General features: G+C 42.0%; 1 protein-coding gene across 2 annotated transcripts in view; it reads left to right on the plus strand.

The window, feature by feature from the left end:
* The first annotated feature begins 294 nt into the window (after window positions 1-294).
* SESTD1 (SEC14 and spectrin domain containing 1) overlaps window positions 295-24,791 on the plus strand; it is a 50,284-nt gene continuing 25,787 nt past the window's right edge. Inside the window, exons 1-6 of one of the 2 annotated variants that reach the window (XM_033167221.1) lie at window positions 295-398; window positions 5,010-5,086; window positions 12,931-13,011; window positions 19,723-19,831; window positions 20,096-20,186; window positions 22,655-22,768. In XM_033167221.1, the coding sequence (XP_033023112.1) occupies window positions 12,957-13,011; window positions 19,723-19,831; window positions 20,096-20,186; window positions 22,655-22,768 (369 nt within the window). In that variant the 5' untranslated portion in view covers window positions 295-398; window positions 5,010-5,086; window positions 12,931-12,956. The remainder of the gene's footprint in view (window positions 399-5,009; window positions 5,087-12,930; window positions 13,012-19,722; window positions 19,832-20,095; window positions 20,187-22,654; window positions 22,769-24,791) is intronic. The other variant, XM_033167212.1, reaches the window with a different exon arrangement.

The raw sequence follows: 24,791 nt of genomic DNA on the forward strand, positions 1-24,791 counted from the left end.
CTCAGAGCAGCCGCTACAGCACCTCGCGAGAAGGCGGCGGCGGCGGCGGCGGCGGCGGCGGCTGCAAGGGAGAGAAATCATGCACCTCGCCGTTTTGCCTTGACCCGGCGCTTAGGTTCCTCTCCGGGAAGCGAGCGAGCGCGCGCCGCCGAGGGTAGGTGGGCGGGCTCAGCAGCTGTCTTGGCACCAAGCAGCACCCCCAACCCCCCCACCCCGCTTTTGTCCGGCGGGGCAGCGCCGACAGGCCCGGGCAGAAGCAGCAGCAGCGTGGCGGCGGCGGCGGCCTCCTCCCCGGGCGATCCCGCCCCCCTCCGCCTTTTCTCTGTTGTTTTGTCCCGCCTTTTCCCTCGCTCCAGCCCTGCGGCCGACCAGCCTTGCGCGCCCTAGCCGAGGCCCAGGTGAGTCCTTGCTCCGCCTGGCCAGGCGCTCCTCCTCGGCGGCGGCGGCGGCAGAGAGGCGGGGAAATTGAGCTGAGCAGGCCCAGCCTTGCGGCCTCGGCAGGCTTTTGTTTCTCTCTCTCTCTCTCCCCCCCCCCCCCCCGCGCGGGGCTGCTGCGGCTTTCCCTCCTCCCCGGAGCAGCGGAGGTAAAAGCGGTTCTTGGGGGTGGGGGGTTCGTGGGAAGGGTGGGCGGGCGAGTGCGGGGTGTGTGTGTCCGTGTGTGTGTCCGGGGCGTCTGTCCCCAAAATGCATGCCCCATGGGAAGGGGCGGGGGGCCGCATCCATCCCTCGGGAGTGTTCCTCCCTCCCTCCCTCCCTCCCTCTCTTTCCAGACGCTGCCTCCATTTTTCCACCCCCAACCCCTCCCCAGGTTGGCCATTTGTGTCCTGGGGTTTCTCTTTCCGTGGTGGCAGGCGAGGGTCCGCATGCAGCAGCGGCAGCGGGGCTTCTTTGCTTCCTTCTTCAGCCCAGCCCAGCCTCCCCCCTCCTCAATTCCCCATCTCTCATGCACGCCGCTATGAATCAAAGCTCGTGTTTGAGATCAGAGCAACAGGTTTCTTTTTGCAACTTGCATCTATATCCATGTACAGTATATTATCCGTCCTATAAAGCGCGGCGGGACAGAGTCCGCCTTCCGCCTCTCCGCTGCTTTCCCGTTGCTCCCAGGTCTCCTTCTGCACTTCCTTTCCCTTCCCTTTGTGTTGTCACTTTCCAAACGCTGCCTTGAGTGCAAGCGGGTGACTGCCGAATGGCACCAGCCGATCTCTCTCTCTCTTGGCATGTTCTGCTTCTAAAAAACACACAATTTCCTTCTTCGCTATCCAGACTTTAAGCTGGCTTGTGAAAAGAAAAGAAAAAACAAAACCAGAGGGAATGGTTGATTTTGAGAGAAAGAGAGTCTTGCCTCGGAGGAGAGAAGCTTGCATCGTCGGTAGCCTGGAGGTGGCTACTGTGACTTGCAACTGATAGTAAAAACATAACCCAGAGCACTATTATCTGGCCATCTTGTGACTTATGGTGTAGCAGTCAGGGCTTTGTCATCCTTTTCGTTTTGCGGAAGAAATGCATGACTGGGGGTGGTTGATTCAGCAGAGCATTCAGCGTTGCGGTTACTACTATATCCGTTGGTTTGGGAAAGGTCCATTATTTTTACAGTTTTGCCTTCCCATTTATCCTACCTAGTGAAAAGGTGGCTGATTTAAAGCTCTTTGAACGCATTCCCGTGCATTGTGTGGCAAATTGAAAGAGGAGAAAGGTGTGCGTGTGTGTGCATATGCGTATTTCTTTAAAGATCTGGAATAACACCAGATCTTACGACTGTAATGATTAAAGCCAGGTAATAGGTCTGTGATCCTTGTCAAGCAGCAGATTTGCCTGTCTCCTTACTCTTAAGAACATGTAACAGAGCTTTGCAGTCAAATGAACATGTAAAAATGGTCGCTCTGCAGATACCTCCTCATATCAGCATTTGTGTTGTAATTTAGTGAGCATTGATTTTCTTCTCCCTTTGCTTGCTCCATAATTGTTGAGGTGAAACCAGTTGTTCTTTCGTTGCCATGGTGAAGTTTTAGTTTTTGCACTAAATAATTGAGTTTTCTAGTTTGCAGAGGGCATGCATTGTAAGACGCATTGTAATGGATACATTATAAGAGGAAGGGGTGACTGCAGGTTAAAACTGAGAAGCCATTTTCAAAGGCCTAATCCTGATGTTGCATTGGAGATCATACTATGCGCTATCCACTCCCCACATATACATAGGTAAGGTTCGAAAGCATATAAAATGATGCAGACCATTATAAAAATCCACATTGCGATTCCATGCCTTCAGTAGATTTATGCCTGTAGGCCTTGGGATATGGTCTGCACCACAATATTGGATCACATTCTTGGATAAATTTTGTGCTGACCCTGACCCTTTTAGAAAAGGTAGGAAGTGCTTCATGGAGAATTATGCTTTATTCAAACATTTAAATCAACAGAAATCTGAGCTTTTTCTTTTCCTGAAACTTTAGGTATTGATAATTCCTCATTGGTTTTGTAGTCTTGATATTTGCAGTGGTGCTCACTTCAGTTGCTTATTTGTAAATAGCTGGAGGCATCAGGATGACTCTTCAATGCTAGGTGATCAAAAGCAAACAATCTTGTACATCTCAGTTTGCTGCTTGACATATCTTTTTTCAAGCCACCAACAGAGGAATTGGTCAGGAAAAGAAGAAGTTATGAGCAGGCAGGGAATAGCAAATGACATAGAGAAGATAACAGCTGTAAGTGTCAGATATGACAGAGTTGGAGTTCTGATACAAGAGCAAAGACATGCCTCTGAGCAAGCTGTAGTAGTTTGTACCACTTCAACCTTTCCAGGCTGCTTTTTGGTGTGGGTGGGTGTGACTTTTTGGGTGGGTGGGTGTTTCTTTGGCGAAGGCCAGTCTATTAAACTACTTTTGCATACTTCTTCAAGCTCTAAGGTTAAGGGTGCAATCAAGAATCGTAAGAACATCAGGAGAAGCAAAATTAACAGTTGCTGTATCCATTCCTGTGGATCTGGGAAGCAGCATTTGTATTAAGTACAAATTAGGCTGGAATCCAGGGACTAGAGCCTTCTGGGAGGAGAAACTAGAAGTACAGGTCAAACTGATGAATTTACTGAACAGAAAATTATTATCCCTTGCCATTGTATTTTTTCTGTAGCTTTTAACTTTTGCTGCATTTGGTAAGCTTTGGAGGTTTATAGTACTTTGATACACATCAGCCTTGCATTTAAGCACTTGCCTGGTAACTACTACAGTATAGACAACAAGGATTACCATGCAGGCAGGTCCATGGAATTGTGGAGCTGGTGGAAGAGGAATAGAGCACTGTGTCCATCCTCTATGCCAAACATAGATACTGTGGGCTGCAAGAGGAAGAAAGCCCCTTCCTCCACACCCTGCACAAAAATGCAGTGGACTATTTATAGCCTGGTATAGAAGGCCTATGGGAGAATTGTACCTTCTCTTTAAAATAAATAAATAAATCAGAATCGGTTAGGGAAAAATCATTATCAAACGTTATTCATTTAGGAGACAGACTTTTTAAATGCGTTGTGCTTCATATTCCATGCTGGAGAGCGTCCTAGCTTGAAACATGTATGGAATTACTTTCTATGAAAGGAATTTTGATTCTCATTTACTGGGTTGTTTTTATTGCTCCTATTTTACAGCTGTCCTCAGAGCTACCATCCTTTGTTGACAACTCCCCAACTCTCCTCTTTTCTTCCTCCATAGTCTTAATGGCCTGAAAATAATTTAGTGTACAGGACCAATTTTACTTAGGTTTGTGGGCCAGGTAAACATTGGAACCTGCAGGCTGATGTGTGTTTAGTGTGCCCTCTGTTGAGATTGCTATAGACACTGAGTTGCCCTTCTCTAAGATGTTATTATTTAAACCAGGGGTCAGCAAACTTTTTCAGCAGGGGGCCGGTCCACTCTCCCTCAGACCTTGTGGGGGGGCTAGACTATATTTGGGGGGGGGAAATAAAAAAGAATGAATTTCTATGCCCCACAAATAATTCAGAGATGCATTTTAAATAAAAGCACACATTCTACTCATGTAAAAAGACGCTGATTCCTGGACCGTCCGCGGGCTGGATTTAGAAGGTGATTGGGCCGGCTCCGGCTCCCAGGCCTTAGGTTGCCTACCCATGATTTAAACCCATGATTGTATTCAGTTGTAAAAGTGGACTCCTTGCAACATTAACACACCAGGAGGTGCAAATGTGGCTGTAAGCTAGCATCCAGTTATTGCTGTAATAAGAATCAGTGTGGTATCTTCAAGATTGGGACTAGAAAGCCACATGTAGATTCAAGTTCTGTATCTAGCCCTTAGCCACTAGTGGCTAAAATGGTCTTAAAACCATTTTTATTGTGTGGGGAAATGTCATGAGGGAATTGTGATGCCTGTGCACTTACTTGGTTGGCTGATACAATAGCAATCCGAAACCACTGACTTAAGAACAATGTTGAAAGGGGTCTTTATTTAAGGCTCTACTGTTTAAATTTAAGACGTGTTTGAATGGAGTGCTATCTGTTGATTTGCATCATAGTGAGAACTTGGCTTGGAGGAAGAGTTCTGAAGTATTCACTTTCACTTCTGCTGAACTGCTTACCTTTTCCAAACCACTGCGGTCAAGTATATCTCAAACTCTATATTTTAACTGGAAAAGTTGGGGGTCGTCTTATACGCCCAGTCGTCTTATACGCTGGAAAATATGGTAGTGTTAAACAATTATTCCTAGTTTAGATGTGTGCTTCCCCATCCTTCCTGTACGAGCAAGCCCAGGTTCATTCACGTGGCATTAAATCATGGGTTAGCATGTTCACATGTGGCCGTTGAGTGAATACTTTGGGAAATGCCTTTTCGACAGTAACTGTTACAGTTTTCTATCTGCTGTGCAGCTTTCCCCACCAGTTCCTGTCACTTGAGAATCTGGAAGCAATGCCTCATTCTGAAGTGTCAGAAAAGTTTCCAAACAAATCTGTACATTAAACTGTGAGAAGAAAGCATGGTTGTAAAATTCTAATTTAAATCCACAGGGCTTGAAAAACTGAATCAAATCTGAAAACGATTTTGTCAAAGGACATCAATGTTTCCAGATACCACAACAGACACAGTAAGTAAAACCATTCACATTTTGAAGCATTCTTTCATTGTGTGGGATTTGCATGGGGATATAGATGTGTTCAAAATATCTAACTCAAATCATCCTACAGCAAGAGATGTATTTGTGTAATGTGATATCTTCCCAAATGATGACACAGACTCCCTCTCAGCTTAAAGCATTTGTTTATGCCCGCCAATGAAATTTACTAGTCTTGCATTGCCTTGTGTGTAACCCAAGTTCTTTAGTTAGAATTTTGTTGTGAACAGGTATATTAATACCTGACACCACTATTGTAGGTTTAAGAAAGTCCCATTTTGTTCAGTATGGCTTACACTCAGTTTAGTGTGCACAGAATTGTGATGGAAAGTACTTAATTAAAATATGAGGCATTATGTAATGGATTTGGAGTGTAAAGGCACATAGCTCATATTTGGCTTATTTAATTCCTCAGGGCACATTTGTTTTTCTTCCATCCTTCAGTATAGATGTGTTACTTTTATTTTTAAAAAGACCCTCTGTGAAGCAGGTTAGGCTTGCAGGTAATACTAAAATGGTTGATGAAGGAAAGCCTAGGTATAATGAATTATGTTGCATACTCTGTATTATGATTTAGGCTAGTGTTCCTTTAAAGTTGATAAGGAGTTCCTCAATGAGAAACTCAGTACAATGGAACCTTGGTTATCGAACGCCTTGGTACTTGAACATTTTGGCTCCTGAACGCTGAAAACCTGGAAGTAAGTGTTCCGGTTTTCGAACGTTTTTCGGAAGCTGAACATCCGATGTGGTTGTTGGCGATTGCTTCTGGGGCGCCTGTGCCAATCGGAAGCTGTGCCTTGGTTTTTGAACGTTTCGGAAGTCGAATGGATTATGTTCGAGATCCAAGGTACCGCTGTAATTGCAAACAGGCCATAGTGGGAATATGGTAGAATTACAGTCGTGGTTCACGTGGTGAGGCACAACAGATAGGTGCAGGGTCTTGTTTGGTGCGTGGCTTCCTAGAACATCCCCTAGAACCTTCTATAGTACGCATGGTTTCTATGGCAGATATTCATTGGAAGACAAGTCAGTGTGCAGTGTTTCCTGCCAATAGAAAATCTGAAGACCACCTATTTACATAAAATAGCAATAAGAGTTGGAAAACCAGGCTGAGTGATCTGAGGAATTTACAGAGAATAGTATTGAGTGTGCGTGTTTTTAACAGTCCTAATGCCTCGGGGATTTTAGAAGATGTCTGGTTTGGATGGACATGGGCAGATGTAGTCATGGATGCAGGAGAGCCAGTTGGCTTTGTTTACGAATGATTCGGTCCCAAGATTTCAAGCAAATAAGTGTTTGGAACATTGCGAAATGCTGCAAAACATGAATGTTGGCTCACAGATATCTAATGCTAGTGCAGAAAAGTGTATGACAGTAGAAAGAAGAGAACTAGCATTTAATTTGGACTGTGAAGTTGTCTTCTGTAAAGAGATAAATAGGGGGTATTGTCTTCTGTTTTTAGGCGAGAAGATGAGTAACTAGGATTCAGAAAAACTGAAGTTTGCGATACTTGCTCATAAATCCAGAGAGAGAAATTACAGTAATTAAGCTAAAAAGAGATGAAGGTATGATAGAGTGGATTCAACATCACTTGGAACAAACAGTTTGGAAAAAGTGATACCCAGATTTGAAGGGTTGTATCCCAATGCTGTGCCAATGGACTTCTGCTGATGCAACAGGACTTCTTGTTTTGGAGGGTCCCTCAACTCTCTGGATCTGGGGGCTGCAGAGAAGGAGAGGGGAGTTCCTCGTGGAAGCAGAAGACTGTAGCACAAGTGGAACAGCAGCATTGCATACAATCTAAAGAGCTTTGGGATATTACCAGGGTTAAATATGAAGCAGCCCCATACTTCTTTGGTTCATCTGTTCCCACTGTTTGTTTTGACTGGCAGTGGCTCTTCCAACATCTGCAGGATAGATCTTTTACAACGCAGTTACTAAGCTCTTTCTGATTTGAGATACGGTGTTACCTCTGGTGACGTACTTAATTCGTTCCGGGGGTCCATTTGTAACCTGAAACTGTTCTTAACCTGAAGCACCACTTTAGCTAATGGGACCTTCCGCTGCTGCTGTGCCGACAGAACACGATTTCTTAACCTGAAAGTTCTTAACCTGAAGCGTTATTTCTAGGTTAGCGGAGTATGTAACCTGAAACGTATGTAACCCAAGGTACCACTGTATAGGGATTGAATTTGGGACCTTTGCTACTATGCCAATTTAGATTATATATATATTTTAAAGAGACTGGTATCCAACAATAGCATCAGTATCTTAGTACAGTGGACCTTCCTGATACGAACTTAATTCGTTCCGGGGGTTTGTTCGCACCCCGAAAATTATGTAAATAGAGGTGTGCTTCTGTGCATGTGCAAGGCGTGCAGAGTGCTAAATTTGATGAATTGCTAGCATTGCTTCTAACTTCTAGGTTAGATTACTGGAATGTGTTATGTGTGTGGCTGATGGTTTGGAGACTGCAGCTGGTGCAGAATTCAGTGGCCAGATTGCTGACTGGGGCAATATGATCTGAGCATATAACTGATCTTGCTACCTATTAGTTCCTGTGCTCAATTCAAAGTGCTGGTTCTGACCTCTAAAGCCTTGTGCAGCTTAGAACCCCAATACTTTGAGGACTGTCTCTCCCCACCTGAACCAATCCAGACCCTGCATTCATCATCAGAGACTGTTTTCCATGTGCCCCTTCCAATGGAGGTGCAGCAGCTGGTGGCACAAGAACAGATATTCTCAGCAGTGTCTCCCCATTTGTGGAATGCTGTCCCCATCGTTACCAGTTTTTAGGTGCTGGGCAAAAACATTTTTATTATGCTAGGTTTTTGGTCCTTAATTTGGAGTATGCTTGTGGTCTCTTCTTTTTAGTGGAGTCGATTGCGTTCGATCTTATTTTACTCTTGTTCTTACCTTTAGTTTTAATGTTTGTTTTTACATTGCAATTTGCTTTGAGTCACTTTTCTGAAAAAAGTGACTAATAAATATAACCTGCTATGAAATATGTAAATTTTCTGAGAGGCCGGAGTTCAGTTTGCTACTAATCTGTAAGATATGAGTATGCTTATATTTGAAGTGCTAATACATCATTACACAAATTAAACTTCAGTAGAAAAAAATGGTAAAATCTTTTATCTGAGGCAAGCGTAATCTATGGTGGGAATGGCATATTAACATGTGGCACTTTCCTGTTTTGTATCTGGCCTATGAACATGCTATTGACATGTATATAACTTGTTTTTTTGCCATTTGATTTCACAAATGGGCTAGCTCACCTTGAAGCCCATAAATAGGAATAGGAATAGGAATAATTTATTGGCCAAGTACATTTTCCAACATACTTGGAATTTTGCTTTGGCTATATTGCAATGTAAACATACTTTATACAAACACTGTTGCACTCACAATACAATGACACAGCAAAGAAACCCCACCCATAACTGGCCTCCCATTCCGCTACACAACTACGAATTTAACAATTTAATGGCACAAGGGAAAAAACTGTTCCTGTGCCTAGCCGTTTTTGTGTATAAAGTCCTGTAGCGACGGCCAGATGGAAGTAAGTCAAACAGATGATGACCGGGATGCAAAGGATCTGCGACAATTCCCTCTGCTCTCTTCCTAACTTGGGTAGCATAGAGTAACTCTATTGAAGGCAAGCTAGCACCAATTACCCTTTCTGCAATTCTTACTGCTCGTTGGAGCCTTTTCTTGTCCATCTTGGAGGCTGTGCCATATCAAGCAGTAATAGAATTACAGAGAACAGTTTCAATGATGCCTCTGTAAAATTGGATCAACACTTCCTGGGGCAATTTAAATTTCCTTAGTTGACCTCCAGTGGTTGGAAGTTTATGGGTAGACAGCTATCCCTCTGGCTGTGCATAGATTCTTCTTGCAGCAGAAGGGAACAAGCAAATTGTGCATTTGTTGTCTCTAGTGTTTGTTGACATAGTCACACTATTTATTTCCAAGATGTATATGCAGCCCAACTGCAAAACGTTTTCTGGGCAGCTTATAATCAAAGAGAAATGCGCACAATGATAAAACCAAAAAAATATATCTTAAAATCTAAATACAGTGGTACCTCGGTTTACGAACCATCATGTTAAAGAACTATTCGGTTTACGAACTCCGCAAGACTGGAAGTTTACCTTGGTCTACGAACTTTACCTCAGTCTACGAACGGAAACCGAATGGTGGAAAGGCACCGGGGGCGGGAAGCCTCGTTAGGGAAAGCGCCCCTCGGTTTAAGAACGGACTTCCGGAGCGGATTAAATTCGTAAACCGAGGTACCACTGTATAAGATAAAAACCAGCAACATTCCCAAAACAAAACAAAAAACAACAACCACAAGCCATAGAACAAAAGCAGCATCAAAAGTTTCAGAAGTTAATGCGCAGAATATCAGCAGATCTGTTGAAAGTCTTGGGAAAATAGAAAGGCACCTGGTACCAAAAAGATGTGTGTGCCAAATGAACTTATGTACATCATCAATTGATGCTGCAACCATGAGGTGAATACAATGGTGCTGGTTCACATGAGGTCATTGCATTGTGTTTGCTATACAGTGCATGCTCTTGAATTATCTTTGCGATGTATGTTCAGTATGATACTTTTTCTTCTTGTGGGTGTTTGTGTGCAAGGCATGTTGAGCAGTATAGAGAATAAAAGGGTCTGTTCTCATGAAAAATTAGTCAATTTGTGGTTGGTTCTTAATTATGTGCCTAGGGATATGGAAAAGATTTAGAAAGTAACTGAAAGTTACGGATATATTCAGAGTGGTATTCTGATCCCGGTTACAGTATGGATTTCATTAGGCAAGTCTTTTATCCTAAAAATAAAAATGTCCAGGGTTCAAATTAATATGCTGGAAATGTCAACCTTCATTACTTCACAGGATTATATAAGTTTGGCTCCTAACTTTTGGTTCTGTGAATGGAAAGAACCGCTTACAGAAGGAGGGTTGTGCTCATGAAAGAAGAGTTGCACTTGAAAGATTCCTTCCAGGAGTGCAAATCTTCTGTGAAGAAAGCAAAAAGTTAGGATCAAAGACATCAGGTTGGATCGAGACTTAGTTGTGCTTAGAGTAGACCCACTGAATTTAGCAGGGCTGAAGTTACTCATTTGCACCACTCATTTCAGTAGATCTGGATCCAATTATTGGCGTATACAGCAATAGAAATGTAAAGTTTTACTTTGATCTGGAAGTGGTTTGAAATTTAATAAGCAGATAGTGGAAAATAAACATTTTAAGATGTCAGTGCATCTGTTGAATGTTTTGAAGTGGACAAACTTCAGATTTCACTAGGTTGATCCATGCATCTATAATTATTGGCGTTTTGTTCTCTTCCTGTTTACAAAGAACCAATGCACATATCATAAATTTCGTGCATGAACAGGAAGCTACCGTTGAGAAAGGAGCTTTTAAAAGTACAGAAGGTCTCTCAGGGCACTTGCTGAATTGCTCTTGAATTATGCATAGCCTACAAAGAAATGCAGTAATAGGTATCAAAACCCAGTGCTTTTTATACTTGCACTCAGCCTTCGTGCCTATCAGGAGAGTCAGATTTTCTTGTTCTGTTTCTGATTTTATCCTCTCTCCCAAGGATCAACATTTTACATATCCCTGTTGAGACTAATGTTGGCCCATGTCAGAAACAGACTGCTGGACTTAGAGGAAACTTCCATCTGATCCAGCAGAGGCAGTTCTTATGTTCGGGATTCAGCATATAATCATCGGCTGCAAAAACAACATTTCATATCGTTTCTGGAAACAGTTGCCTGAACCAGAGTTGTACATGATAAGAACATTCAGCTTCTAAGTGGGTACGAGTGTTAAAGCAAAGGTGCAGAACTTTTTTTCAGCCCAAGGGGCTTGTGATCAACCATCCAGGAAACCAGAGGCAAAAGCGACTCAACATTTGTACAGTAGGTTACATTCCAGCCACACATGGCCCCACCCCTTTCCACATTTCTCCATCCAGGCAAGCAAGAGTCATCATCACTGCTCAATGACTCATTCTAGCCAGGCAAAAGCACTCAAGGGTGTTGAGCAGTGCTGGCTAGCAGCATGTCCTGGGGGAGTCTTAAGGGCCAAATAAAGGCCTAGAGGTCTACATTTGGCTCCTGGCCTGAGGTTCGCCAACCCAGTGTTAAGGGGTAAGGTAAGCATTAATTTTAGTGTGGGTATCTGATCTGCATGTGGAAGAGAATACAGTTATGAACGCTGCGGGTTGCGCGTTTTCGGGTTGCGGACTGCGCCGAACCCGGAAGTACCGGAACAGGTTACTTCCGGGTTTCATCGCATGCGCAGAAGTGCAAAATGACGTCATGTGCAGAAGCGCAGAATCGCGTCACGCATGCGCACAGACGCGGTGCTTCAGGCTGCGAATGCTGTGGGTTGTGAACGTGCCTCCCGCACGGATCACGTTCGCAACCCAAGGTATGACTATGCATATGGCTTGGATCTCGGAACAGATTGTTTGGAACAGGACAGGTTTATATGCTTCATTGTAACTGGACAATTGTTAGTTTTATAGAAGTATTTCTGAAGACTGTGTTCAAAGCCAGTACTGTACAGTACACCCATTTTCATCTGTAGCAAATATTCATTTACAGTGTTTATATGACTGGATGGCTTATACACAATAAAAAACAACACAGTATTAAGATGCAATGCAACAGTACAAATAGAAAAATGGGGCTGGGGGAAATCTCTTCCTTTCTGGCAGCATATTCCATGTTTTTACTGTGTGTTGTTGTTGTTTTTTACAAATATATATTTTTCCCATTGTAACTTGATTTCTTGCTGTCGGAAACCAAACTTGTTTATATTTTTGTCTTTCTCCATCAGTGGATGTGCTTAGGCTTTTGTGCTATCTTTGCCGTTCCCCCTATTCAGCCTTGCTCTCTTGTTATTTCACCAGGACTTTGTGACCCGCCTTAATCATTTGGGTAGAAAGACGAAGGTTGAAGGTAGATCACTAAATAGGGTGATCTGTGTCATTTTATCACAGCCTTCCATTTTCCCTTTCTTTAAGGACTTTTAAAAGACATAATGTATTTTAAGGACATAATGCCAGTAACACACAATGGCTTCTTCAACAGTTAGGGTAGCAAAACAAGAACAGTCTTTGTGAAATACTGTATAGAGGATATCAGTGAATAAATATGCTTATGTAATGGGCATGTTGGCCGCTGATAGAAGAGCCACACAGGTACAAGGCAAGTATTATGTGTACTCAGCAGCGCTTAAAATGCCCTTAGCAAGTTCATTCTTATTGCTCAAACATGCATAAACCAAAAGGGATAAGGCAAGAGAGGACACTGTGGAAGGTAGGAGATGAAGGCTGATAAAAACAGCTGGGGGTTGGAATAAAATTCTTGCTCTCCAGCCTCTTTCCTGAAACGCCGAAGCTCCAAATTTACACAAGTAATGCGTAAAAATGAATATGATAACTATTTTGGCGTGTGCTTACTTGAATTTGGGGCAGTATGAAAGGTACTGGAGAAGCTAGGTAATCAAGATAGAATGGAGCACAGAACTGTCGTTTAGCAGTACAAAAATGGAGAAAAAATTGACTTCTTGCAAAAAATGCTTGGAAATTTAAATTTTAATTGGAGAGATTGGTTGGGCATTTAAGGAAGGCATGCTACAAACATTAACATTGTTTGTTTGTTATAAAACATTCTGAACTTCTTGCTAGGAAGCAAGCATAAATCTGTCACAATCTGACTCCTGAGCAGCTTTAGTAGAGCACAGTAATTGATTTCCCTTGACTTAGGCGCTCTGACACCAACTTCTTGTTTTCCAGAACTCTGAAAGTTAACTGAAGGCAAGATGGATGCTACAGTGATACTACCTATTCTGAAGAAAAAGTTAGCCTTCCTTTCAGGTACAGCTTCCTTGTTTTTTATTCAGACTATTCTGTTTCATTGAGATGTGTTGTTACTTGATTCTCTCCCCCATCCTTCCTGATAATGTGCCACAAATATATTGTACACCTCATCCATACTGAAGCTCAGGCTGTTAGTTATTGTGCATACTCGGAAATTACGTTTCTTTCTCCATCTTGGATGATTAATCGTCTGTATGCAAGTTTTGCTTTGTTATTTTTCACTTTATGTATAATACTGGTAAACAATGTGAGATCAAGTATCTGCTTACACCTGGTTGGTAATTAATTCTAAAAACATAGGAGGTTCCTGACATATTTTTCTCCAGACATTGACCAGAATGAGATTCTCCCTCAGGCTAAACTACTTGGATGTCTTCTCTTATGATGTGTTTGACTTTTTAACTGTTTAACCTTTGAAATTATGCACTGAGAAGAGAGCTGACTTGGTAATTTTGAAAAGCTGTGAATTTCTGGTTAGTACTTGATAAATTTTGTACTACTGAAATTAATGTTGGACCCTGGAGTGCTGGCTAGCTGCCTAACTATCTCGCTGGCTTTGTTGTAGAGAAGAATTGTTCCTGTAAAGCAGGTTTTTATTTGATAATTGAGACCTCGTTCATTCCTAATCATTCCTTTTGAGCACCTACAAAAGCTTTCCTTTCTCCCTTAGAACAATATATATATTATTAAATATTTTATGAAATACGATCCAGATTTAGAATTTGTTACATTGTAGTCCTAGAAAAAAAAGTCCTCAAGGTTTGCATTATATCTGATTACTAGTTCATTGCTAAATCAGCACAACATGAAACTCATCTAAGGGAATAACTCAACTACCATTTATACTTTTGTAGTCTTTAAGGCTATGGAAATGTGTAACTGGTCCCTAAGTGCTCATTAATAGTTGTAAAACTTACTGCATATTCAGAATTACTGCATATACTAAGAAATTCCTCTTGCCTTCAAATGTCTTAGCATATAGTTATGTAGTTGATTATTCACCATGCAGGCTGAAGTAAGACGTTGACTGCATTAAGTTCACATATATACATTTGTGTGTGTGTGTGTCTGTGTCTACATGCTTAATGGGGCCTAAGCATTGCCAGCCTCTATGAGCCAACAGGCACATTTTGAAATGTGTGGGTGCCAGTCACAACATGGCTGCTGTAATGGGTGAATGAATGAATAAATATATGAATATATGAATGTAAGGTGGCTACAACCACACTCACTTCCTTGCACTCTCACAGCATGCACCACAGACACACATGCATCCTTCTCACAGACCACAAATACGCAGACCACACAGTCATACTCTCAGCTCAGTTGGTAGAGCATGAGACCCTTAATCACGTGGTGGCGAGTTTGAGCCTTGGGCAAAAGAATCCTGAGTTGCATGGAGCCTTCATGGCCTCTTCCAACTATTCTGTGAGTCCTTCTTGTTTCTGACCAAGTGCATTTCTCTCACTCACAGAGCATCTGCCCCACAATTCGGAAAAGACCCTCCACAGGCAAAACAAGTGCCTGCCATTTCCAAACAAAAATTCACAATGCTTACCAACCTAGTGCCAGATGGTACCATGATGGCCAAGGCTCCAAGGAAGGCCTTCCTGGTTACCCATGGGTGACTGGTTGGCAAATCCGCTCCACTTACCTGTGGGGGAGGAGTTGCGGTGGACTGCAAGGCCGCCCTCTCATTCCTGGTGGGCGGTGGACTTTGTCCCTCGCCGCCCAGAGGAGCCCCGGCAGTGTCAGCAATCAGCCGGCCAATCGGACGGCTGGGGTGTGTGGCCAGGACCCACCTTTAAAAGAGAGGTGTGAGCCGGAGGGCTTCTTCTCGGCTCGCTTCCTCAATCTCCCACCTTCCCTCCCCACTTGCAGGTTTCCTTCAATGGCCTTGCTCTGGACTTCGGTTGGTCACCTGCCCTTGTCAGGGGCCTGGTAGGAATTTTTCCACTTGGCAGATTGGCTTGGCCATGTGGTTTTCGCCTACCGCTTAGCAGCTGTCACAACTTTGTAAGGTGTTGCGGTTAGGCATTGGGTGACCTTATGATGGGGGAGGGGAGGGCTGGCCATCGCTTGCCCCTCCAAGCTTAAGGGTATTCCGTTGAAGGAATCCGGGGGTGTGGAGCTTGTCCGAAGCCCGGGGCGGGGCTAGGGCCATGCCGCGACCCCTTGGGAACCCAGGGGGAGCTTGAGTTGGTCTGAATCGACGGAGCTTCCCCTACCAGTGGTTTACCCTAACTTGACTCCCTGCTCTGCAGGCAGGAGTCAGATATAGTCAGGTCCACTCAGTGCCTAAGCCAATACCGCTCACATTCTGTAACCAATAAAGTTGTGGCCAAATTTTGCCCATTAACATTAACCTTATATCCTGTGTCCCTGTGTTTTATTTCATCCTCGTGGGGGCGGCCACGGGGTCTCGACACGCAATCCCTGCCTTAAGAATTGTCAAGGTGTCAGGTGTGGGCAGTGGCATTGGTCATCCCTGCTGGCCAGCCTCTTCCCTCTGCTTAGAATTATTCTCTGCCCACTCCACTGCAAAAGAAGGGGCTTGAGAAGAAGTGGTGACTCACCTAGTCTACTCCTAATTACTTTAAAACTGTTAAGGGATTAAACACTTGGTTCGCACCAGCCCCAACTTTAAAAATAAACCATTCCAGCCTCATAAGTAAATGCTTAAAATTTGAACTGCACCTCAGAACAGGAAAATTCTATTGCCAACAACAGGGTTTATGCCCAAGTAATCTGTACAGAATTGGACATGTGGAGTTTTTTGGGGGGGAGGGGCAGAGGAGGGCATTACCAAAATACTGCTTTGATTTCTGATAATCAAAGTGAAATTTCTTTTAGAATCAATTTTGGAATCCACATAGCAAACAAACAGAAGCTGACATATTATAATTGAGTAATAACTCATTAACAAACTGTACAGAAAACGAGGAGCAACAGTAGAGCATCTACCAGCAGGGCATCTCTTTCCTGGCAGAGAATTTTTACAGTAACTTTTCCTGGCAGCCATTAAATGGATGTTGGGCAATCATTTTAATTGCAACTGTGAAATATTTCACCTGTTGCAAACGCTTAACTCAACATAAGCTGATGTTTTTAAACGCTATTTTCTAATGCAAATATTATTATTAATATTTTGCTGGGTTGCATTCATTGGTGGGTGTGCACTGCCAGAAAGTGCTTCGGATCATACAAGATTGGGTACCAAATCTCCACTGATCCCCCTTACTGACTGCAGTAAGGTCCGTTCTTAACCTGAAACTGTTCTTAACTAGAGGCGTCCTTTCGCTAATGGGGCCTCTTGCTGCTGCTGCGACACCAGCACACGATTTCCATTCTCATCCTGGGGCAAAGTTCTCAACTTGAGGTAACTCTTCCAGGTTAGCGGAGTTTGTAACCTGAAGGGTTTGTAACTCGAGGTACCACACCGCTGTATTTTGACTGCATCCACACAATGTTGTTGGCCTTGAAAAAGCCAACGTGCATTCCCACGTCCCCAATCTAATCCAGATTTCCCATTTCTAAGAACAAACATGCTCTTGTTGGGGGTGTTTCTCCTCCCCCAACTCAGCCAGCTAAACTGCCCACCCACTGTGAATGGAGTGACAGGAGCATCACTCCATTGGTGCTGACTTCCCTCTTCTGCCTGCAGCAGAACATCCAAAATGATATATTCCAAGGCCAGGGAGTAGGAGGGGCTGAGGCAACTTAGGACTCATTGAATCTCAATTCTCAAGCCAGTTTCACTGCTATCATGTGATGGATTCGGGCTCAATCATTGACCATCTACAAGCTGACAGAGTGGTTTTCCTTCTTAGAACCATGTTTGATTTTGCTATAAGCATGCTTTAAAAAAAAACCAAAACATTTTCCAAGCTTGATGGATGTCCTTCTAAAATAGTGTTTTTTTCCTATTGTTAAACTCTTGTGTGAACCTTTTTCGCTTCATTCACCTCCCAGAAGCAAAACCACATGAAGGCCCGGGAGGGGGGGGGGGGAGGAAATCCCATTGTCCAAAAACCGCATATTAAATAGAAAAACATTATTGCAAATGGTACAACAAGAGGAAGGAAAGTACCTTCTCCTTAAGAGGGCTCAGCTGCTTCAAGTTAAAGTATGAATATGATCTTTATATTCTCCTGAACAATGCTGAGTCATTTCCTCTTCCTTTGCCTGCTTCCTTTTGCATCCATTTACTCTTGGCTGAGTTCCTATTCTGTGGGAGAAGTAATGGCAAACTGCGGTTTCTGATGCGAAGGCTTGGAAGCTTATGTCTGGAGAAATCTTAATCTCTAGCGTTACTTTATTGATTATCGATCCAGGAAGAGTGGATTGATAGTGTGAGGGAGACTTCCGTATCTCTATACTAGGTGTAGCAAAAGATCATACAGTTGTACCTTGGAAGTCGAACAAAATACGTTCTGGAAGTCCGTTCGACTTCCAAAATGTTCGAAAACCAAAGCGCGGCTTCTGATTGGCTGCAGGAAGCTCCTGCAGCCAATCGGAAGCCGCAGAAGCCCTATTGGACGTTTGACTTCCCAAAACAGTTTGCAAACCGGAACAGTCAATTCCAGGTTTGCGACGTTTGGGAGCCAACACGTTCAGGAGCTAAGCTGTTTGACGTACAAGGTCCATTTACTCCCTGGTGGTAGGGACATGAAAAATAAAATCAGGTTTGGTGTTACCAGTGTTACTATTCATGTGCGGAAGTGGAGCCCATCTACATGTTTTGAAAAAGCCGGAGTCTTGTGCTGGGAGCAGTGGAGATAGGTCCATTAGGGCAAGAGGGGCTCAGCCCTACCCAGATGACCAGTAATTTATTTATCCTTCCACAATCCATTTCAAGATCCCGGATATTTTTCTTTCAATCTTGTGTTTCGTAGCCAATCAGCGTTCTCGCCACGCAGCTAATCTCAATCCAGAAAGATTGCTATGATTAGACGATGCCACCCATCTGTCTTCCTATCACGTCTACCAGCTCTTTGTTCTGGCTGGGCAGTTTTATGATTACCACAGCACTGTGTTGAACTCGTCCCAATGAATTTCTTTCTTCAAACGCCATAGAAATATTTCCAGTTATGCCAAAATCAGCTGCTGCAAAGGATATAGAATGATTTTTGTTCTATGTACAGTACTAGCCATTACAGGTTGCTTAATGAGCCATTGAGTTCACCTACCGATGAAGTTAGAAATGTGAGGAAATAATGTGGTGGCAAAAATAGAATTCCTTTTCCTTTACTTCCCTATAGAACTTTATGAGTCTTGAAAATATATCCTGTGCCTTGCTGAAAATCTATTTATACACAAAGCTGCTTTAACATAGTTTCTGCTGGAGGTTAGGAATGGAGATTATTAAATCGTCAGATTGAATAAGCTGTACTTAAATACATCTCAGAGAGACACTGGTCCTCTGTAGCCTTAGTATTGATATGGCAGTCTAGCCTAATTCTCTTGCCAATTTATGATGTATCTAGTCATGGAATATGCTTTGTTCTCAGCTACAAACCACTTGGAAACTGTCCCCCCCACCTCCTTAATTTAAAGTTTAAAATTAGTAATGGATGAACTTGTTTTAGAGGATATATTTATTATTTACTGAATAATTTACTGAATTTATATACCGCCCTGTACCTGGAGGTCTCTTGGTGGGTCACAAAATAAAATCAAAATATAAAACCATAGAATACACAATCAAAACAAAAACAACCCAATACCCCCCCAAAACCCCCCACAAATTAAAAGGGCATAGGATATATATGGATGTGGGTGTACATATGCCAGGAGTCCTAAACCAGTACTGTACCATACTTATTTTCACATGCATTACATCTTTAAGCAGAGCAAAGCACACCCAATGGAGGATTTTTACAGCTCCAGGGAACTGTGTGTAGCCCCAGAGAAGCTTTATAGCCTTGGGACAGAGGGAGCTGTGGAATCATTGAGTGTATCTCACCAAGCTCTAGGAAACATCTCCAACAAAAACACCCTGTAATTTTTGCAAAGGCTTCCCCCCCCTCTTAACCTATGGTGAGTCCCAAAAAACTTTCCACCTACAAACCACAGTGTTTTAAAATGCAAATTACAGCTTTCAGACATGGCCCCGCTCAAATAGGAGATTTTTCTGTTGCTGAGTGGTTGGTCATCGTCTTCTGCTAACCAAATAGCTATTGTGGGTTTACACATTTAACGAAGCTTTGCCCTTTTTATTTATTATCTATACTTTAAAAAAAAAAGTTACAAACCAGCGTACAGTTAAAAACAGCAAGTATGTAATGTGATCTCAACGTATGTTCTTTTTGAAGCCTGTAGGGGAGAATGCGCATTTCATTATGACTGAGTTGTGCCCAACATAACGTCCTAAATAGTGTCTTGAATGATTACTTTGATGGCTAATCTTCTGGCAATTTAGGTTATGTGCTTCAGTACACTTGTGAAGAATCAAACAGAAGTTAAGCCTGATTTGGAAACGTGATTATGTTCGCATATAGCTTCTATTTTAGTCCAGTATCTCATTCACTTGCGTGTACTTTTGCTATAATACATCCATAGAAAAAGGACACGTATCATATTTCATTACAGTATTTTTTTGAAAACTCTTCATTTTTTTTCAAAAAAGAAAAACGGTTTTAGTGCCAATTGGTTAATAGTGAATGTTATTTTTATTTCAAACTAACAATTACTTTATTTGTTTTACAGGTGGGAAGGATCGAAGAAGTGGCCTCATTCTGACAATTCCATTATGCCTTGAACAAACAAATATGGATGAGCTGAGTGTTACTTTAGACTACCTGCTAAGCATACCAAGGTGGGCATGCCCTGTAAAGCACCGAATAGTATCATTTTGCTTCTAATCTAAATGGTTGTTTTTTTAATAGATATCCCTAGATTTTCTTGAGGGGGGTGTATCTCATTATGTGATATATAACTTAAATAAAAACTGTTTGGAAAGCTCTTGGAAAGAACAACGAGTGCCTCACTACAGCTTAAGCAGGTAAATAGATGGTGATATATGTTGTGATAACTGAATTATGCCTTTTATGTTTTGAATATGATTATTTTTTTTTTGCAGTGAAAAGTGTAAAGCTAGAGGATTTACCGTTATTGTGGATGGTAGAAAATCTCAGTGGAATGTTGTCAAGACTGTTGTATTAATGCTACAGGTAAGATGCTTTCATGAATTTGTAGTGAATAATTGAGTTCTGTGGAGTTTAATCATTCTGTATTATAAGACATCGTGGTGCTTACTTTTGAGGAAAGTAGACCTTGTGTAATTTTTCTGGGAAAGTAGACCTTGTGTAATTTTACATGTTAAAAATGTAGAGTCTGATTTTTAAAACATATCAGCAAATCATGGTACTTGAAGTGAGTCTTGAGCTCATATGCTGTGCTCTTTGCATGTAAAGGGAAGAGTTGATGACCTTTTCATTTGCAGCTTGCAACGAATCAGTTTCCTATTTTGTCCAAGTGCAGGAAACCATGGTTTGTAGGAACTGTGACAAACCAACTTTTAAAAAATACTGCTTTGTGAACAAACCTTGAGAATAAGCTTCCCATCTCTCACGCATAAGGAATTCTGTGGTCCTGAGGACGTCCACAGCTTGAAGAAAGAAAAAAACACGGCTTGTTGCTGCCTCTGAACTGAGTTGTACAGTGGTGCCCCGCTAGACAAAAATAATTCGTTCTGCGAGTATTTTCGTCTAGCGGTTTTTTCGTCTTGCAAAGCACCAATGCAAACCGCGGTTTTCGTCTTGCGAGGCAGCCCCATACACAAATTCGTCTTGCGGGGCAGCCTTCCGTTAGACGAATGCCTTCGTCTAATGAGTTTTTCGTCTAGCGAGGCATTCGTCTAGCGGGGCACCACTGTAGTTTTGGAAAAAAATTGAAAGCGTTTTGATTCCCTGGACTCAATTCTCAGTTTCAATAAGGCTGCTGCAGGTATAAGTTAGTTTTTACACCATCCCTAGAAATCCTAGAATTGCTTCCAACAGTGCAACCCATAAAGGAATAGGATTGGGCTTTGACGTTTATTATCTCAACTCTGTGTCATTTCTTTTTTTCCATTTCTAAAATAGCATGTGCAATTCCCCCCCCCCCCCCCCCGGTATGGCTAGGTTTTAACAGGGACTGAACTTCAGTGTGCCAGGTTCTGCCTTTTGGATCGCTTTGCCGATAGCAGTCTTGCTGGAATCATCCCTGGTTCTTTTTAGACATCTTTTGAAAAGTGCACCATTCAGACTAGCCTTTGCAATATGGTGTGTTGTTGTTTTTGTTTTACAAACCAGTTTTTATTGACATGTTATTGGTGCTTTTATTGTTGTTTTCATAGTATTATGTTTTTATGCCGTGTACCACTTTTGTTATATTTTCTATGGGAGTACATAAAATTGGGAAGAGGGAGCAGCAGGTGAGGCTGCATTGGAGATATGATGCAAGAGTTGCTCATTATTATTTATTCTACTTGAATGAGCTGTCCTCTACTTGAATGTAGCTATTTCTAAATAGACCATCATTAGAAGGCACTTTGCTTTATGTAAATCTTTAACAGATGTTGCCTTAATGAGATTTGACATTTTGACCCCAAACCATTTTTTTGTCAAGTGGCAAGACATATTGCTTTCTTCCTTTTTAGTTCTGTATGAATGCACTTTTACAGGATGTGTGCCGTCAAGGTCATTGAATAATAAGCACTTTGTTCCTGCCGTCTGTCTATTTAATAAGTTGTGTGTGTTTCCTCATAGAGAGGCAAAATTATGAAGGAACTTGACAGGCAGAGGAAACAACTGTGAATCACAAGGAATTTTTAACAGTTTTCATTTGTGAAGAAAAGCTATCATGTTGCTTAAATGGGTGGAATATAGAATCTAAACTGCACAAAGAAGACTGCCTTTACCATATATAGTCGTACCTTGGATCCCGAACGCCTTGGTACTTGGACGTTTTGGATCCCGAACACCGCAAACCCGGAAGTGACTGTTCCGGTTTGCGAAAGTTTTTTGGCACCCGAACATCCGACGGGGCTTCCACAGCTTCCGATTGGCTGCAGGAGCTTCCTGTAGCCAATCAGAAGCCGCGCTTTGGTTTCTGAATGTTTTAGAAGTCGAACAGACTTAAGGAACGGATTCTGTTCAACTTCCAAGGTATGACTGTAATCTGTCATATAGAACAAATCATCTTATAGTTGATACTTAAATGAAATTCATTAAGTTTAAAGGCCTTGGCCCCTTTCAAAAGAGACATTTATCAGACTCTGATATTGAGCGGACTTAGGCTTCACTTACCTGGGAATAAGTCCAGCTGAGCTCAGTGAATCTTGCTGCTGCGACAGACATGTACTGTATAGGATTGCATTGTTAGTGTATGTCTTGGGTTTCTTGAAACTGTCTTTATGGTTCCAACTTATTACCAGTTCTTTTCTTAGATGTGTTGAGTGTTCCATGAAGACCATCTAGCTCATTGATGTTGTCCACGGGTTCTGATATGTGCTAGATTTGCTATCACCACTGTTTCTGTTGCTGAAGTGCTAGAAAGTTTCCTGTACATCTGAGTGCTATCTGTGCAGGTCTAGGTTACCATACAGTAACTAATGACTTCTATTTCATTTAAGATTTTGTATCTTTCATCTTCTTAGAACGTTGTTCCAGCTGAGGTATCACTTGTCTGTGTAGTAAAACCGGATGAATTCTGGGACAAGAAAGTTACACACTTTTGCTTTTGGAAAGAGAAAGATAGACTTGGCTTTGAGGTATGTGTGTCTGTTTTTTGATTTGTCGGATGCAAACACCAAAGTTACACATGCAACTGAGTAAAAATTGATCGCTTATAATAGCTACTGATCTACAGTGCAATTACTGAATGATTCATTTGGCATCACAATAAAACTCACTACAGTGGGTTTGCAGTACTTTGTTGTATTAGTTAGTAAGTGTAATTAGTCTGATCATTAGTTCAGACATGATCATTAGTTCAGACTTACCACGAGACCTTCCAAACATTTTCAATGATTATAAAACATTATCACTTGAAAGATAATACTTTACTGCCATGAATTTAACTAATGTTGTTAACCTATATTATAGTTACTCAGAATATTTAAGGTGGATTTTTATTTGTCTGCATTACAGTTTATTGTAGCTATTTCTCACTGAACAACTCCTTGTGCCAGCACTTTGTCTTTTGATATTAAACAACACCACTATCCATTGTGAAGTGCAAAAGATTTGGACAGATCAAGAACTGAAGCATGTTGGCTTCACACAGATTCAAGTCTTGTCCAAACCAAAGCAGGACTTCTCTGGCGGACTCCAAAACAAAGCAGAGATTTGGGGAGATTCAAATGTGCAGACATTCTGCCTGCTAAAAACAAAACTTTTATCTCCAAACTTCGCTAAAAGAAAAATGCCAGGGTGGGGGGAAGATTTGACTGGCAGCTCTCACATTTAGTTAGAGGAATGGGTTGTGTGTGTGTGTGTGTGTGTGTTGTTTTTTACTACAGGTGTCCAAGGGATGCTGAAATAATATATTGCTTGTTTTTGTATGTTCTGTGCTCTTTGCTAGTTTTGTTAGTGGTGCTTGCTTGGCAAATGCTGGGCATTCAAGTCCTTCTGCCTCTGTGCCACATACTTGCACATCCACTCTTGCCAAATCAGCTTTGAACGTCTGTTTCTGTGAGTTTCAGTGGCATTTGGGCAGCGTTCAAGCCTGAAGCTTATTTTTTTTCATTCATCATACCCCTTAGCCCCGGCACTTAGCCTTCTGAAATATTGCAAGCTACTTTCCTAGGGGCCCCTAGGATGCAATTTTCATAATAAAATTGGTTCCCACAAAAACCACAGGGAGTAGAGTCCCTTTTTGTTCTCTCTTCACACTCACCCCACCCCTAAAAAAATCGGTTTTGAAGATGCTAAGCACAAAACTCCATGGAACTATTGGTGTATAACTTCATGAGCTTCTTACTTGGAGAACCTTTCTTATGTATGTTCCCTTCATACAAATTCCCTACAGAATAGGAGAGATTCAGTAAATCCTTTATAATTACCCCAGTAGGTTGCAAGCCTAAAGTCTGTCTTTGCAGAAAAACTGTTGCAACTACCCTTTTGACATGTGACATGATTGATGCTCTTAGAAGATACTAAGAAGCTTGCAAATTTTATCCACTTCTGTCAGAAAAAAGATGTTGGGCTTCCTTTTTAAAGGTGCCTGGTCAAAAAACCCCGGGACCTGTATCTCTTTAAATTGGCAGGGCTTGTCCACTCGCAAGGGGCTACTATGCCTGTGAATTTCATCTAATTTCGTAAAAAAGAATAAGAAATGCAAACATTAATAATAATAATGAGGGAAGCTGTAGCCTTAAAAAAAAAACCCAAACTTTCACGTAATAGTGAATGGGGGAAGCACAAAGCTTAATTTATCTGAATCTGGATTCATACTCAAACCTAATTAGGTTGTTTAGGTTGTTTTCTGAAATGTTGAATTGGGTCTGACAACATCTGGAATGCACCACGTTGGCTACCCTTGCCAAAGTGAAATACATATTTTGAAGTTGTTTTGTAGAGGTTTATCTAATGTCACCTGGGCCCTTGGTTTGCTTGTAAAAATTGTAAAAATGGCAAGCTTCTGTAGTTTGAAATTTACTTCTGGTAAATGTTTCCCCCTATGACTGATCTATCTCTTACTATGACTTGGCACTGACAATTTTCCAGACATAATTAACAGAATGCTTGAAGTAAAAATCTGATGTACTAATGAGCCTGGGATAGTATCCAGAT

This window comes from Lacerta agilis, chromosome 1 (assembly GCF_009819535.1).
Source record: "Lacerta agilis isolate rLacAgi1 chromosome 1, rLacAgi1.pri, whole genome shotgun sequence".
Taxonomy (NCBI): domain Eukaryota; kingdom Metazoa; phylum Chordata; class Lepidosauria; order Squamata; family Lacertidae; genus Lacerta; species Lacerta agilis.